At 44.1% G+C, this 14,575-nt stretch overlaps 1 protein-coding gene across 1 annotated transcript in view; it reads left to right on the forward strand.

The window, feature by feature from the left end:
• CRYBG3 (crystallin beta-gamma domain containing 3) overlaps positions 1-14,575 on the forward strand; it is an 83,408-nt gene that overhangs the window by 66,505 nt on the left and 2,328 nt on the right. The window contains exons 16-21 of the mRNA XM_039555185.1: positions 2,107-2,216; positions 2,738-2,864; positions 9,836-9,975; positions 12,537-12,660; positions 13,937-14,095; positions 14,369-14,528. Coding sequence (XP_039411119.1) covers positions 2,107-2,216; positions 2,738-2,864; positions 9,836-9,975; positions 12,537-12,660; positions 13,937-14,095; positions 14,369-14,528 — 820 coding nt within the window. The remainder of the gene's footprint in view (positions 1-2,106; positions 2,217-2,737; positions 2,865-9,835; positions 9,976-12,536; positions 12,661-13,936; positions 14,096-14,368; positions 14,529-14,575) is intronic.

Below are 14,575 nucleotides of genomic sequence, written 5' to 3' on the forward strand. Positions count from 1 at the left end.
TTTATAAATATCAAGAATTTCACGTTCAGAGTAAAAGAAAAGGTTTCTACGTGAAAACCAGTCTCTTAGTTTGGAATTTCAAGGTGTGGTGCATAGGAGCTGGCAAATCCTTCAGCAGCCTGATGTTTGACCCTTGAATAAGTCATATATTGGTTATTTTGAGTGGTTATACATTCTCTCACCTTTAATAAGCATAAGTCTGAACTAAGGGAACTGTTTGCACTGCCTGCAAGAGTGTGTCTTTTTTTCATTTCTGTTCTTATCAGAAATGGAAAAGCAGCAAAATTTTCTTCAGTGTCTCAATAATTCCCCTGACCTTTTCTGCCTGCCAAGCTCCCTAATAAACCAAATACACAGAGTGTAAGAAATCACCAACTCTACAAAGCCATTCATTTTCTTTATCAAAATAAACCTTTGCCCAGCAAGAACAAAGCCTCTTTCAACAGCAGGTGACTTGTATAGATGATTTAGGAAGCAGAGGTAATTGCTGTGCAGTCCTGTATTTGTGTTTTAATATTCTGTCCGTTGGATTTTTGGGAAGTGAAACGTCACACAGTAATGTCAAACCCTGACAAAGTGGAGATGGCTGCAGTTGGAGACTAATTGCAGTGTTTGCACCCCAGCTTTTGTCAAATTAAGACCCTCATTCATTACTAGATACATTCTGTGGAAAATGAGTTGTGAATCTTTTTTAAAAGCTTTGCACAGCACGTGGCTTATGAAAGAAAGGCAGTGTGTATGTATATATATTCGCTTTTGTAAAGAGCTTTGAGATGAGTGGGTAGAAAATACTATGTATTTACAGCTTAAATAGGTGCTTTGTGACATAGCAGTGCAGTTGTATTTACAGAAAAATCAGTTACCCTTTATTCATTTTATTGTAGCTGATCCATGTTCTCCAATTAGCACTCACAGCCTGCAAGGCCAGGTTAAGCCTTTCTTGTTCTTTCTAACAGGAAACATTCATTCCTTTTAAAAACATAGACTGAACTTTTCCATAAAATCATTTGCTGACACTTGTGTTTGGCCTTCTCACTCTGTGCTGGCAAAAGCACTTGATTTCTTTTCTTTGGCGGGAAGCTTGGCCAATTTGGGGCATGAAGGGGGAAGTAGCTCCTGCAACAGCCATCATGTTTTTCTTCCATTACAGAATATGAGCTGTTCTCTTGATACACTTAAATTTTTCATTCTTTTCCAGCCTCTCTTTCAGGCTTTCAAATGAAATTCATCTCAGTTACACAGTGGCAGACCAAGGGTACAGAATTCTGGGTGTCTTTGCTGTAGATCATGGCCTACATCATACTAGAGTTTCTTTTTGTTTTGGTGGGGGCTTGGGGGGTTTTTTGTGGGTTTTTTTTTTGTTTGGGTTTGAGTTTTTTTTGGGGGGATGGGTTTGTTCATTTGGGCTTTTTGTTTATTTGTTTGGGAGGGTTGGTTTTTTGGGGGTTTGTTTGTTTGTTTCTATTTTACTGCAACACTTTCAGCCTTTTTGCTTTTTTGGGAGGAACTGATCACATCTTACTGGTGGGGTGTGGTTCACTGTGACTTGCACTTATTTACCATGACATATAAAAGCAGCTTGGCTGAACTTTTAGAAGTTCTAAGTTCCCTGAGAAATCCTCCTGCTAATTCTGAAATGAAAAACCACCTACAACCACTGTGATCATAGGAGATTTCAGGGCACTTTGTCAACAGCAGCCCTGTATCTTTTGACCAACATTTCCCCATTCTGCTTTGAGCGCTGGATTGCTCAGCTGTAGTGAGAGTTAAGCTGCATTTCAGGGGTACTTTGGGTGGATGATAACAGCCTTGAGTCCTACTCTTCTCATTTTTGCCTGGGTCCCCTCCTGCTGTAACGCTGCCTGCCTTAGCATCACTGGGAAGCCTCCTGTGCCAGCCCAGAGGTGACAAAATACTTGATATTTCTAAAAATAAAGCGGATGTAGAAATGTAAAAGATCCTCTGAATGAGAATTCGTTCTGTTAATTGTATCTTTATGAATTGAATGGATACTTCTCTGAGAGTACAGCTTTCTCTGTTTACATTAATGATAATGCCTTCATTTTTCCTTCTAGTCATTGTTTTTGTTCTGTTTTGTTCTTGTAGCTCAAAGCTTTCAGTAATACATATTTCCAAGGAGCATGTGTAGATTTCACAGCAGAAGTTTCTGATTTTACATCATTCATACCATGTTCTTTTAAGGTTCTCCGGGGATGGTAAGTGTCTGTTGTTTTACATGCCATCATTTTCAGTAATATGAATTTATTTTTTCAAATGGTACAAAGTTTCAGAGAGCTGAAAGCACATACCACACGCCCATCATCTTCCATCGTGTCTTAGCCCCTTTGTCCTGCAAGGCATCTCAGTAACTCTCATCCTGTCCTTGGTTTGGGTATTATGCATTTTGCTCTCCCTGGGGAAGGTTTGCACAGTTACTGTGATTGTCTTTTTAACTCCAGTTAGAATTTATTCCAGATTTTGAGCACTTTGGTACGGTGGAAGTGTCTGCATTTCACTCAGCGTCGTTTGACTCTGGAGCTGAGGTTTCTGTACCACACCATTCAATTTTGCAGCTTTGGTTGCTTTGTTGCATAGCCTTTCAAGTCACATTACTTTAACCTTGGCAAGAGCTAAGAAAATATTTTATTCCTTATGTCCTTAGCAAGTATTAGGTCTTGAAAAAAACGTACTGTTAATAAGCAGCTAGAGCAGCTTTTTTGTTCCATTATTCTTGCAGTTGGCTCCTGTGTTACAAAGGGGAAACCACTGACAATCACTGTGTGCTGGAAGAAGGCCTTTACGTTGACCTCAGTTCCTGTGGCTGCCCGACTGCTACAATCAAATCCCTCAAGCCTATTCAATATGTAAGACTTTATTGGGGAGAAAAAAACCCAAAACAACATTTCAGAACTCTTTTCCTTGTCAGATGTCTAAAGCGAGTACTTGCCCTAAACAAACTCGCAGTTAGGGAAAAGAGTGAGGTTTGTTTTCTGGGCTCACAGGATTTTTTGGGTTGGGAATGGGTCAGGCTGCTTGCACGTGGTTACTTGTAGCTGCTCTTGCGTGTTCTGGGTTTAAAGTTGCTCTGTTTTTTACAAGTGAGATACGAGGCCCTCCATGGCCAGGAGGTTGGACAGGAATGCACTGTGCTCTCCAGAAAAAGAGAGATACAACCTTTTGTACATGCCGTTGTAGCCCTGCATGCAGGCCATACAAATCTGCAGTTTGGATGTGATGTCTGTGCCTTTCTTCCACATCTTGCTGTGCTCTTGTGCAGGAGCATCAAAGATGAGCTGTAACACTGTTGGTAAAGGAGAAGCAAGTGGTTTCTCTGCCCCCTCCTCTCTAGCACTGGCCACCAGCTTCTCCAAACTCTTCCTCCTTCCCTGACCACAGGTCACAAACTCAGCCTATGTGGCGTGTGTCCTTCAGTGTAACTCCGATGAAGCCAGTCTTCTGTGATCATATGTGAAAAAGCTGAATTGAATTAAGTCCTTTTTACCATTTGTGAACAGATTTTTAGGAGAAAGGCAAAAAAACCCAACCAACCAACCAAAAAAAGAAGCCAAAAAAAACCCCCAAACCCCAAGCAAATGCAAACACCAAACCCATGGGCATGGTGGGAAGGATGTACAACTCAAATCTGAGAGCTGGACTTTTCACTAGACTATACAGATACAGTGACTTCCCACCTGTTGAGAGCCTGGGTTTCAGATTAAAGTTCCCCTTTTCAAGTTAGGCTTTTGGACTTTGCTGTGCCAAATCCAAGTGAAGTTTTGACATCAAATAGTAGGCCTCATCCTAATCCCCCAGCCTGCAATCTCACAGGGAAGTAAATAACAAGTTTGGCATGGTAGGAAACTACTGGCAGCCCTTGATTCCCAAGGGCCAGGCCCTGGAAGAAGTGTGTTTGGCAGGCTGTGTGTGGGGATCTCGCACACATCTTCCTCTGCTTTTGCACCTCTTAGTTTGGTCCTTCTCTTGCCAATAGGAGCCTTTGTATTTCACAAACTAAACAACATACAATGGCACTAAACTCCACCTGTTTCCCAAATGGCAATGTCCTCACAGCCCTAGGTCACTGTGAGGGCTGAGCCCAGGGCAGTGCTGGGGACTGTGGTGTGGCACAGACGTGACCCAGAGCACGCAGCAGGTCGTGGTCAGGAGCAGCCACGGTTAATTGTGAGCACTGTCCACAGTGCACTGTTCTTGGAACAGAGCCCCTTTTATTACAGCATATTTCTGTGAGCTCATTCAAGAGAGAAGCGAGCCTGTTCCCAAGTGGAATTGTGGAGCTTTATTGAATTCATTTGTGGCATGGGGAACCCCTTCCATTATTCAGCTTTCAATACCAGCCTCATTTCAGAGGTAAGGTGTGTCCCCTGGTAGCTCACATGTGAGAGGGAGAACTTATAACCCTGGCACCAAGCCCTGGATGTGCATTGTCTCCTGCTCTCCTTTCAGTGAGATGGATTTGCTGCAAACATAACTGTGGAGGAATCCCACGCTGGGAACGTTCCATTTGTTCTATGAAAAATGCAGCTTTGATGAAAACAAACTGTTTGCAAACAAATACAACAACTGCACTAAATGAAAAAAAAAAAGCTATTTTTTTCTGTTTAAGAAAGTAAACTTTTGAGGTTTTAGTTTGACAGAAATATGATCTGTTTTTCTAAGAGCTTAATTACGTAACAAAATTAAAATTTTCCTTCTAAATCACTGAGTTGGTCCAACTAAAAGAGGAAAAAAAGCCCAAAACTTTCAGAGCAGCGCAAAATGATTTGGATAAGAAAATAGGCTCACACTAGTGATGGTCTGATGATTTCACTGTAGTGACAGTATTTTAGGCTGGCTAATTTTTATTCTAGCTCTTGGCTCTTGGAGGGATGTTTTATCTGTTGTCTGCTGAAAAGTGAAGTTGTCAGCATTTAAGTATGGCATTTATGCTGCTCCCACACCCTCTGCACACACACACACTCTCCCATTTCACAAGAAATTCAAATTAATATGGTTCCACTTCGTCTGTTTCCCCATTTATTGTGCACTGGCATCATGGAGGAATTCAGCACATCTTTGCAACCAGTTTCCTCTACTGCTTGTTCAGGAAGTAGCAACGCAGAAGTTGGGCAGGTTCATAAGGAGTGTGGGGAAGGAGTTCCCTTTTCCCAGGAGCCTCTTAGTATCATAGAATGGTTTGGGTTAGAAGGGACCTTAAAGATCATCCAGTTCCATGGGCAGGGACACCTCCCAATATCCCAGGTTGCTCAAAGCCCTGTCCAACCTGGCCTTGAACACTTCCAGGGATGAGGTATCCCCAACTTCTCTGGGCAACCTGTGCCAGGGCCTCACCACCATCACAGTAAAGAATTTTTTCCAGCATCTAAATGAAATCCACTCTCAGTTTGAAGCCATTACCCCTTGTTCTATCACTGTAGTTCCTGATGAAGTTTCCTCTCTCCCATCGCACCTTGTTCTCCAAGGTGTATAATACTCAAGCTAGACCCTTCGGAGGCCCTAGCTGTGCTTTTTCCTGCTGTTCTATTTTGCTCAATTTCAGGCTGGACTGTTTCATCATCCTCAGAGTGTTTAGGAAAAGCTGTGGATTAACAGGATGGTACGGAGAAGGAGCAACTGACACTGATGTCATTGCCTCTCATCATCTCCTTTGATCTAAAAACCCCAGAGCACTCTTTCAGAAAAGCTTGTTGATGAAATGTGCTGCTGTATGGTTGTTAACAGCCATCCTGCAGGCAGGTGAAAGCCTAGCACAGGTTCAGAGTTGCTGCAGAGGTGCAGGTTTCCGTGCCTGCATCAGCAAGGAGTTGCCTTTCGCATTGCCATGGATTCATGGCAAGGAAATGCGGGCCCTTGCCCAGCAGCAAGAGAGCAGGAGGAGGCAGCTGGGCCATTTATAGGGCTATGGCTGTTTATTGGGGCATTTGTCCAGTGTTTGCTGCTTGAGGAGGTTATTCTTTTGGGATAGATAATCTTGCAAGGGGAGTTCAGCTCTGGTGCTGCCTTTTCTCAGGTGTGTTGTTTTGCCAAACTCCCTGTAATATTTGGTGTGATTTACATGGACAAAAATACCCAGGATTCTTGCAATGAGCAATTAGCTTTCTTTCTAAAATGTTACCTTCAACCTGTAAGTTAAAGCGGTCTCATAGTTTCTAAAACCAAAATGAGGTTGTAGGTTGTGCAATGCTTTCTTTTATTTGGTTGGGATTTTTTTTCCCTTTTCTTCTGAGGCATTCTTTATTCTTGCTCTGATCAATCACGATAGTCCTTGTATTTCTATATTATCTTTTCTAAGTTAAATACAGGTGTTAACTAATCTCCCCAGCATTCCTGTGAGGCAAATAAAGAAATCAGATACAAAAACTAACTGCAGTTTCCCAGGGCCAGGCACTGAGTCATTCTGTGTTGCTGGGACTGGACCGTGGGCGTTGCATCGTCCAGCACTGCGCTCCCTCAGCCAGCATCCATCCCACACTGAAGGGAGCAGCCAGGCAAGAGCAGCTCCAGCAGGGACAGTTGTAAAAGATGAGTTGGCCAAGCCAGGAGAGTAAAGACTTTCCCAAGGATGCTGTAACACAGCTGTGGAGGCTCCTCCAGTTCAGACTTTGGTAAATGCTGTTTGCAAAGCAGCTGGTCAGCAGCGATGGGAAATGGGGCAGTGCACCATCCCTTGCCATGGCTGGGTTACACTCATGGCCCTTTGGATTTCTCCCTTTGCTTTTATTAGGCTTTCCCGTCAAAGTTTGCAAAGCCTAAGTTGGCAAGACAAAAAGGTGTGAGGGAAAATGTGTTTTGGGATGGGCCCTTTTCAAAAGGGCTTTATTAGTAAAAACTCTCACAACTTCCATAATGAAAAATTATCCATAGCTAAAATGATGCTTGTTGTTCTAAGCATGTGTGCAAATTCACCTGTGCACTTGGTTTGCAGTTCTAGTGCCCTCTGGTCAGCTTCTTTGTGTCTGTACACTGAGGAAGCTCATCTTGCACTGATCTTTGTTTAATATCAAGCTTGCATTGTGGGATTTTTCCTGAACTGGTAAAGCGTAAAAACTCTGTTTTGAGTTGTGAAAAATTGTGTTGCAGAGCTTTACTAAAAGCAAAGTAAAAATTATTGAGGGGAAAGTCTGAGCTGAGTTGAACTGTGCAAGAGATTTTTAGTGTGTTGATTTTTAGTGTTGATTTTCCATGGTTTCCCTGTGTCATTTTCATTGCACCATGTGCTGTATTAGCCATGGAACACCACACCTGTTAAGTGTATCAGTGTATTTAACAGTTTACAAGGCTGCTCATATCTTGAAATGCTATGTAAATATAGCTTTCTTTAATCACTGGCCTCTTGAATATAATAAATCTCTTCAAGTTTCTCCCTGGACATTTGCATGAAAGAACAGGACAAGCAAATTGGTGTTCCTTTAAGCAAATGCAGTCAGTTCCTTCACACATAAAAATCAGGTTAAGAAATTCTTTAGTGCTTTGTGTCATTCTCTCAACTGGCAAGCTTTTCCCAAAGCATGGCATTTCAGGTATTTTCCTTGAAATAACTGTGAAAAGAAGCTAAAGTAAGGCTGACCTAGACATGGGAATGGGTAAATATAGATGTCTTTAGCTCACCTTTCAGGTGAAAGTGCTCCCCAGCATTCTGCAAGAAAGGCTTACTACAGAGGCATCTTGCTTCCAGCCTAACAGCATAGCCCCAAACCTTGTTTTTCACTGTTCCCAGTTTCCATGGAGCTGTGAAAACAAAGTCAGAGAGAAAAGCCAGGCCAAGTCACTGCTGCCAGCTGTTGGCCTGGAAGTGAATACAGAATATGAGGAATCAGTGCATTGCTCTATATATGGCTGTGGAAATAGGAGAGCTCAGGGCTTGGCACAGCAGCCTGGTTTCTTTCTGGGCTTCATGTCTGCAAGGTCACTGCATCTCGTGTGAGGTCTCCCTGGGAGAGAGATATCAGAGTCATCAGTGGGGTGTGTGTGTCAGGACTCAGAGCAGCTGGACAGGGAATTCTCAGACCATTCCATCCAAACAGTCACAACCACACAGAGCTGGAATCATTTTAATTGACTCCAGCAGTTTGCTGTCGTGGTTCCTGCTGTATAAATGGATATGCTGTGTCAGGTGACTTGTCCATCTAGTACAGCAGCCCTGTCTCAACATCCTCAGTGTTGCAACAGCAGCATGAATATTTAGGTTTGGGTAGCAATTTCCAGCAACACAAATGCCAAATGGTGTTTCTTGTGGTTAGCAATGCACTTGTGAAAATTGTTAGACCTGTTCTGGACATGGCTTCTGGTGTCCACTCAGGTGAAAGGCAGTGCTAAGGCTCTTGCAAACAGCAGTGTGATGATTCTGCCTGGCTGAGCAAAGCAGCCTCAGAGGTGGCTGCCTGCACTAGGCCTGCTGGTCTGAGTTTCAAAGTGAGCCTTTAGCCACACACTGTAAATCTGACCCATCCCATCCAGCAGAAGGCATTTGGGAAGAGCTGACACTTTAAAATAAAAATGTTAGAGGTTTTAATCTCTTTCTAGTTTGTAACATTAGGTTTTAGGAGTTCAGTGGGCTTTAAAAATCTGAGCGGATGATCCCAACCTCTTCTTCAAAATGTCTCAATAATCTCTGTGTTCATGCAGTGTTGCATGACTTAGGTAGTCCCTGCACTGGCTGGCAGAGGAAGGCAATCTCTGAGGCAGAATCTGACCAACCAGCTGCATACCAAGTGCACTGAGTCAGTGTCAAGCAAATTCATATGTCTTGACTCACCCCTGAGCTTTTCAGAGATACTTCACTACACTACATGTACGTCTTCAAACATGAAAATTAATTTCTCTTAATTACTCAGTGCCTGAGTCAACTTTAATTCAAGATTCTGTTTCACTTATTCCATCTCAGGCCATGTCTCTGCTGCAAGAGAAATCCCAACTTTTGTCTGAGCCAGCTTTCTCAGGGTAACATCTCCTACAAGAAGGTGACTTTCCTGGAGAGGCTGCTCACTGAGTTAGTCAGACCTGTTCCCTCTTCCTTCACCAGTTGCATCAAGGTGTAAACTGCAAGTGCTTATGCTTCTGGTTTTAGGTTAAAAATGCTGAAGCATTGTACAAGTGTTCCTTGTACTAAGGCACAGAACTTGTGTATTTAAATCTGCTTCCTCTGTTTTTCTGCTGGCCTTATTAGCTGCACCGCATTTTCGTACAAACTGATCTTTTAATTTGCTTTCATAGGCAATCTGTCAACTGTAGAAAAGGACATTAAGTGAAAAATGTTTCAATTCTACATGAGATTGTAGAATTTACTAATTATGCTGTTCCTCCAAGAATGTCAGAAGAAAAATAGGAATGTCTGTTAAAAACATTGAGAACTTTTTAGTTGACCCTTCTCATCTTTTACAATTTGTAGCTCCTTAAGATTTTTGCAGTGACCTACACCTAACTGAAGTGTGTGGAATAGACTTTGATTTGCCTCGCTATATCCATCAATAAGTAAATAAAGTGGATTTTTGAAAAGTAATCAAGGCCCTGGTGCTACAAATCAGATCAAAATGAGTTTTTCCAGAGGCAAACAGAGGCCTCTGCATTGCCTGGTGACTGTGTGCCTGAGTCAGTGGGGCACTACACTGATGACAAAGCCACTGATAAATGCAGTTTGTTTCAGCTCCCTGTGCTGTGGGCTTTTCACTTGTTATATTTGCTGAGGAGCATGAGCTAACCCAAAAGCATTGCAGGAAATTCAACCGAAGTGGACCAATGTGTTCATCATGTCTAATAACTGAAGTTAGACTACTCCTACTAAAACTTTGTGCTTTTTTTCTCCTTCCTTCTCCCCCAGGTTTTTGCTGAGCCTTCCATCAGTCTGTTCACCCTGGAATGCTGCAAGGGCAGAGAGCTGCACTTCAGTGAACCAGTCAATTCTGTTTTAAACGAGGACCTCCATTTTTATACCCAGTCTGTGTGGGTGAGAAGTGGATTGTAAGTATGGAAGAAATATCCCTGTCAGTTTTGCCCTGTAGGAGCTAACACTGAGCATGCATTGTCTCATGATTGTTGCCTCGTTCATAGGTTGGTTTACATTCTTAACTTCTGTCTTGACTTTCAAAGGCAGGTAGTGTAAACTCGGAGTGCCTTTATTAAATGGCTGTAAAATGCCAGCTATAAACTGCAGTGATTTAAACCACTGCAGTGGCTCAGCGAAGCTTGATGTGCTGACTGGCTGCCAGAGAAGCAGCAGCTTCTGAGAGGAGCTCAGGGTGGCTCTGACAGCTGGAACAGTAATTTGCTTCTGTTATTAGTTTAACCCTCCTCCAGGAGTGTGAATGTACACCCAGGTTCTTCTGTGAAAACATTTTACATCTGCAGAAGTGACCTCTTCTGCATCTCTCCCTTTCACCTTTTGGAAAAGCTCCCAAGTGTTCTGTCTCAGCCAGGTTTTCAGCCTCCACACCCACAGCAGCAACAAATAACTTGCAGAGTCTCATCCTGCAACTGAGAGTAGCTGGAAACTGCTGTTCTCCTAACAGGACACACATTTCCTATGTTTATGTTTGACCTTTCCCCACCTTTTCCACATGGGCAAGGCTGTAATTTTCTTGAGAGAATAGTGAACACAAGCTTCCCCACAGAGCTTTGCCAATTCACAACAGTTCCCAACATTTGTGCCACTTCCATCCTGAACCTTAGCAGAAAATACAGAGTGATTGTGTTGTCTGGGAATTCAATCACTTTGCCCAAGCAGTTGACTGCAAAGGAAGGGTGATGGCTTTGGGATCACGTGGCAAGAAAGCACCGGAGAGTGAGTGCAATGGGCCAGCCCCTCCTGCATCTTTCTGCTCAGTTTTGGGTATCCAAGCCGGGTTAGCTGCCTCCCTGTCTCTGGGATGGGTTCAAGACAGAAGGGCTGGCCTTCCTCTGAGCTCTTTTCGATGCTTCCTAGGAAAGAGACCTGCACAGCTTGTCCCCATCTCACACAGCAGACAGGTAGCCTAAAGGCTGAGGGTGTCAGGTGATTGTGGGATGACCTAGAGGGTTTGTTTGCCTTATTGGGATTCAGAGTTCAGGAAGGCAGATTTAGGGGGAGGTTGGCTCCTTGTCCCAAAGCCTGCTGTCAGCTTTAGGCAAATAGCAAAGGTTTATATAAATATTCCGATGGCATCTTGCTGCCAGGCTTAGGTAAAAGGCTCCTTCCTGAGCCAACCGGCCACCTCAGTAAGGCACAAGCCTGGAATCTGCCTTGGCAAAGGGTGCTGGGGTACTCAGAGGTGTGGGAGAGGTGGCACAGCCTGTGTGAGAGCAGAGATGAGTTTTGTCTGTCACTGAATGCCAGGAGCCCACCCTGGCTTCAGATGGTGATCTCTGTCAGTCTTTCCCCCTCTGCTCCCTATAAATTTCTGCTTTGAAACTGCATTCCAAGTGAGACTGTTCCATGCTCCAAGAATAATGTTAACAGTGAATTCTCAGTGACTTGACAGAAACCATTGCAAGGGGAAAAAAAAAGCCAGGAATATGTTCAAAATGTAAGGAAGACACAGGGGTGGTCAGGCTGCCCTGAATTCCTGTTAGTCAGGAGCTGTGGGTTTTGTTTGAAGGAACAGGGACCCAGCTTCAGTGCCAGGCAGCTCACAGCTGGCACAGTTGAGCCTCCATGGAGCCCTGAGCAAGGCTGGCTCTCAGTTTCTCTGTACTGGGGGCCCTGGGCAACAGCAATTCCAGGTGCTTCGAGGTTGTGGGTGTTTTCTCAATGACTCAGAGCACAGCCATCCCTCATGTTCTTGGCAGCTGACCTGTAAAACAGGTAACCTGGGAAACCAGGATTGCCTTTGTGTTCAGAGGAGTTAATGAGTCAGGCATTTGGGATTCACTGTCCACACAACAATGACCTATTGATATAAACAGAAGGGATCTGTGCTCCTGAGGCTGCCTTTGTGAGCAGCATTTACTGAGCAGATGCCCAGATAACAAGGGGTCTGTATGAGCCAGTGCTTTCACTGGGTGTTGCAGGACTCAGCCACGTCCATGGTGTATTCATGACAGGAAAATCTGCTGCAGCAGGATGTGGGGTTTGGAGTGAATACCTGTATGTGTTTGCAGACAAGTGGAATTGTATAAAAAGCTTTAACTGTAACAAAACCATCAGACAAGATCCTCTCATAATTAATGTGCACAACCAGGCAAAGCTGCAAGTGTGGCTCCCTGGTTCCCTAACACAGGCCTGCTGAAACCAGCATTATTCCCAGCTGGGCTCATGCAGAGGTTCTCTTATTTGGGGGGCGGAGGGGGAAGGGGAATGGAGGGGGAGAAGGGAGATGGGAAGTATAGTTTACAAGCTGTAGGCAGGCAAACAGAAAATAGGTCTGAATGTCAACAGAAGGCAATCATCCCACTGAAATGGATGGGATTTTGCAGCACAGAAATAGAGGTTTGCTGTTAGCCCACTGTGAAGAGGTTTGGGGGATTCCAAGAGCACAGCCCTGAGCTGCAGTTGTGTTTTGCTGTGGCTAACGAGTGCCCTTTCACGTTCTGCTCTGTGTATCCAGGTGGATTGCCTACGAGGGATGCAATTTTTTAGGAAAGCAGATTCTGCTGGAGCCCAGGGAGATTTCACACTGGAGTGAACACAGTGGCTGGAAAGTGATTGGCTCCCTTCGTCCTGTGAAGCAGGTACTGTGAGACTGAGTGAGGAGAAGGGGTTTTTATGGGCAGGGGTTGTGCACAGGTATCAGCTCGACCATCAAGTACAGTGGGGTGTGCTGTACTCCTTAAATCAGGCCAAATGGTGACAGCCAGAAGGACCCACTGGCAGATTGCTGAAGCAGAAAACGCCTCTCATGGCAGTTATTGAGATCTATGTTAGGTTCCTAAAGGGAAATAATTCCCAGTTCCTTGGTGCCAAGTTTTGTTTTTCTGAATTGCTCATTAGCATGTTCTGTGGATGCTCTATTTTTACATTTTTGCCATATAACAATATAATGAGGAAACCAATTCCACACTGGCTTGTTTCATAATTAACATAAATGGAAGCAAGAGCGATTTTATTGTGCTGCAGCCTGGATTTCCAAAAGAGGCAAAGCTCGTGCAGTTCCCATCAGGTTTTCCCTCTCTGCCTCACCCCAGGTAATGCCAATTTCAGTCTCATTCAAAGGTTCAGGTCTCTAAACCACAAAGTAAAGAGTAACTAAACACTGCACAGATACAGGTTTTGTTTATGGATGCTTGGTGGGAGAGAGGCCTTATAGTCTCTAGCTCAGGGTTTGTTTTAATACGGAAAAAAAGGAGATTCAAAGCTCCCAGAAGAGAAGCTGTGCTGCAGCTGGGGTTCCAGCAGAGCTGCCCTTTATAACTCCCTGCTTTTTGTTTCCACTGAAACCAGTGAATAACAGAGCAAAAGCTCAAATCCTGCAGTAGCCCTGCAAAATCCTCATTATTTTTTGTGTAAACCAAGTAAACATGGATACCAGGTCAGAACCCTGTTTTCCATGTGCATTCAAAAGTAATGGTGTATCTCTCTGCCATATATTCCAGTTAATGAGGGCTGAAGTTGCTGGATATGTAACTCAGTAAGTCTTGTGTCCCAAGAATAAAATACTTTACATTTTATGTACAGCCCATTTACTGCCCTTGGAACAAATGAAATGTGCTGAACTAGGCATATTTGCAGATCACAGGAATTAGTTCTATAGCCACAGTTACATTATTTTTAAAAAAACCTGTCTGCCATTGCTGTTGATAGCTGCCCATCTGCATGTGAAAGACCACCTAACTGTGCTTCACATGCACATTTGTTTCCAACAAAAAAATTCCTGAACATCCTTAGCTGAAAACAAAAATTGAACATAGAGTTTAGAAGACTGGTGGATGATCAGGGGGGCGGGGGGAGCCTCTCACATCTATTTGCTTGATCTCTGTGTTGTAAATCTCTTCCCTCACTCCACTGCAGCCAGCAGTGTACCTGAGAGTGAGGAACAGGGCCCAGGGCAAATACCTGACCGTGGCTGGCAGCCTGGCAGACATCAGGGCCACGTCGGTGTGCGCGGCCCCGCACAGCGGCAACGCCTCCCAGCTCTGGCACTACTGCCGAGGGCTCTTCAAGTCCAGGGTGAGTTTCAGTGATTTTCTATTCCTGCTGCCCTTGATAGTCTGTTATTAATATAAAAAAGCTGATGGTTTAACATTAACAAAATGAAGTAACAAAGACCACCACCTTTGATCAAGCAGCTGCTCAGGTGCTGAATAATCTGTTCCTCGCTTGCTTGCCAGGCTTCTTACCAACCACAGCATGATTTACTGCCACATGCTCGGTGCCTGAAACAAGCCAGGCACAAAACTGAGGCTCTGTGGCCTGCCTCTCACTTCTTCCCTTGTTTCTTAGGCCAACAATGCCTGTCTGGATGTCATTGGGGGCAGAGATGTGCCTGGGGCCAAAGTCGCCCTCTGGACAGAACATGGGAGGGACAGGCAAAAGTGGAGACTCAACGAGGATGGAACCATCAGTTCATACCTCAGTGAGCACCTGGTGCTTGATATTAAAGGTATTTAAAAACAGAAAACCCTGAACCTCACAGGTTTCAAGTGTGTT

This window comes from Corvus cornix, chromosome 1 (genome assembly GCF_000738735.6).
Source record: "Corvus cornix cornix isolate S_Up_H32 chromosome 1, ASM73873v5, whole genome shotgun sequence".
In the NCBI taxonomy this organism is placed as follows: domain Eukaryota; kingdom Metazoa; phylum Chordata; class Aves; order Passeriformes; family Corvidae; genus Corvus; species Corvus cornix.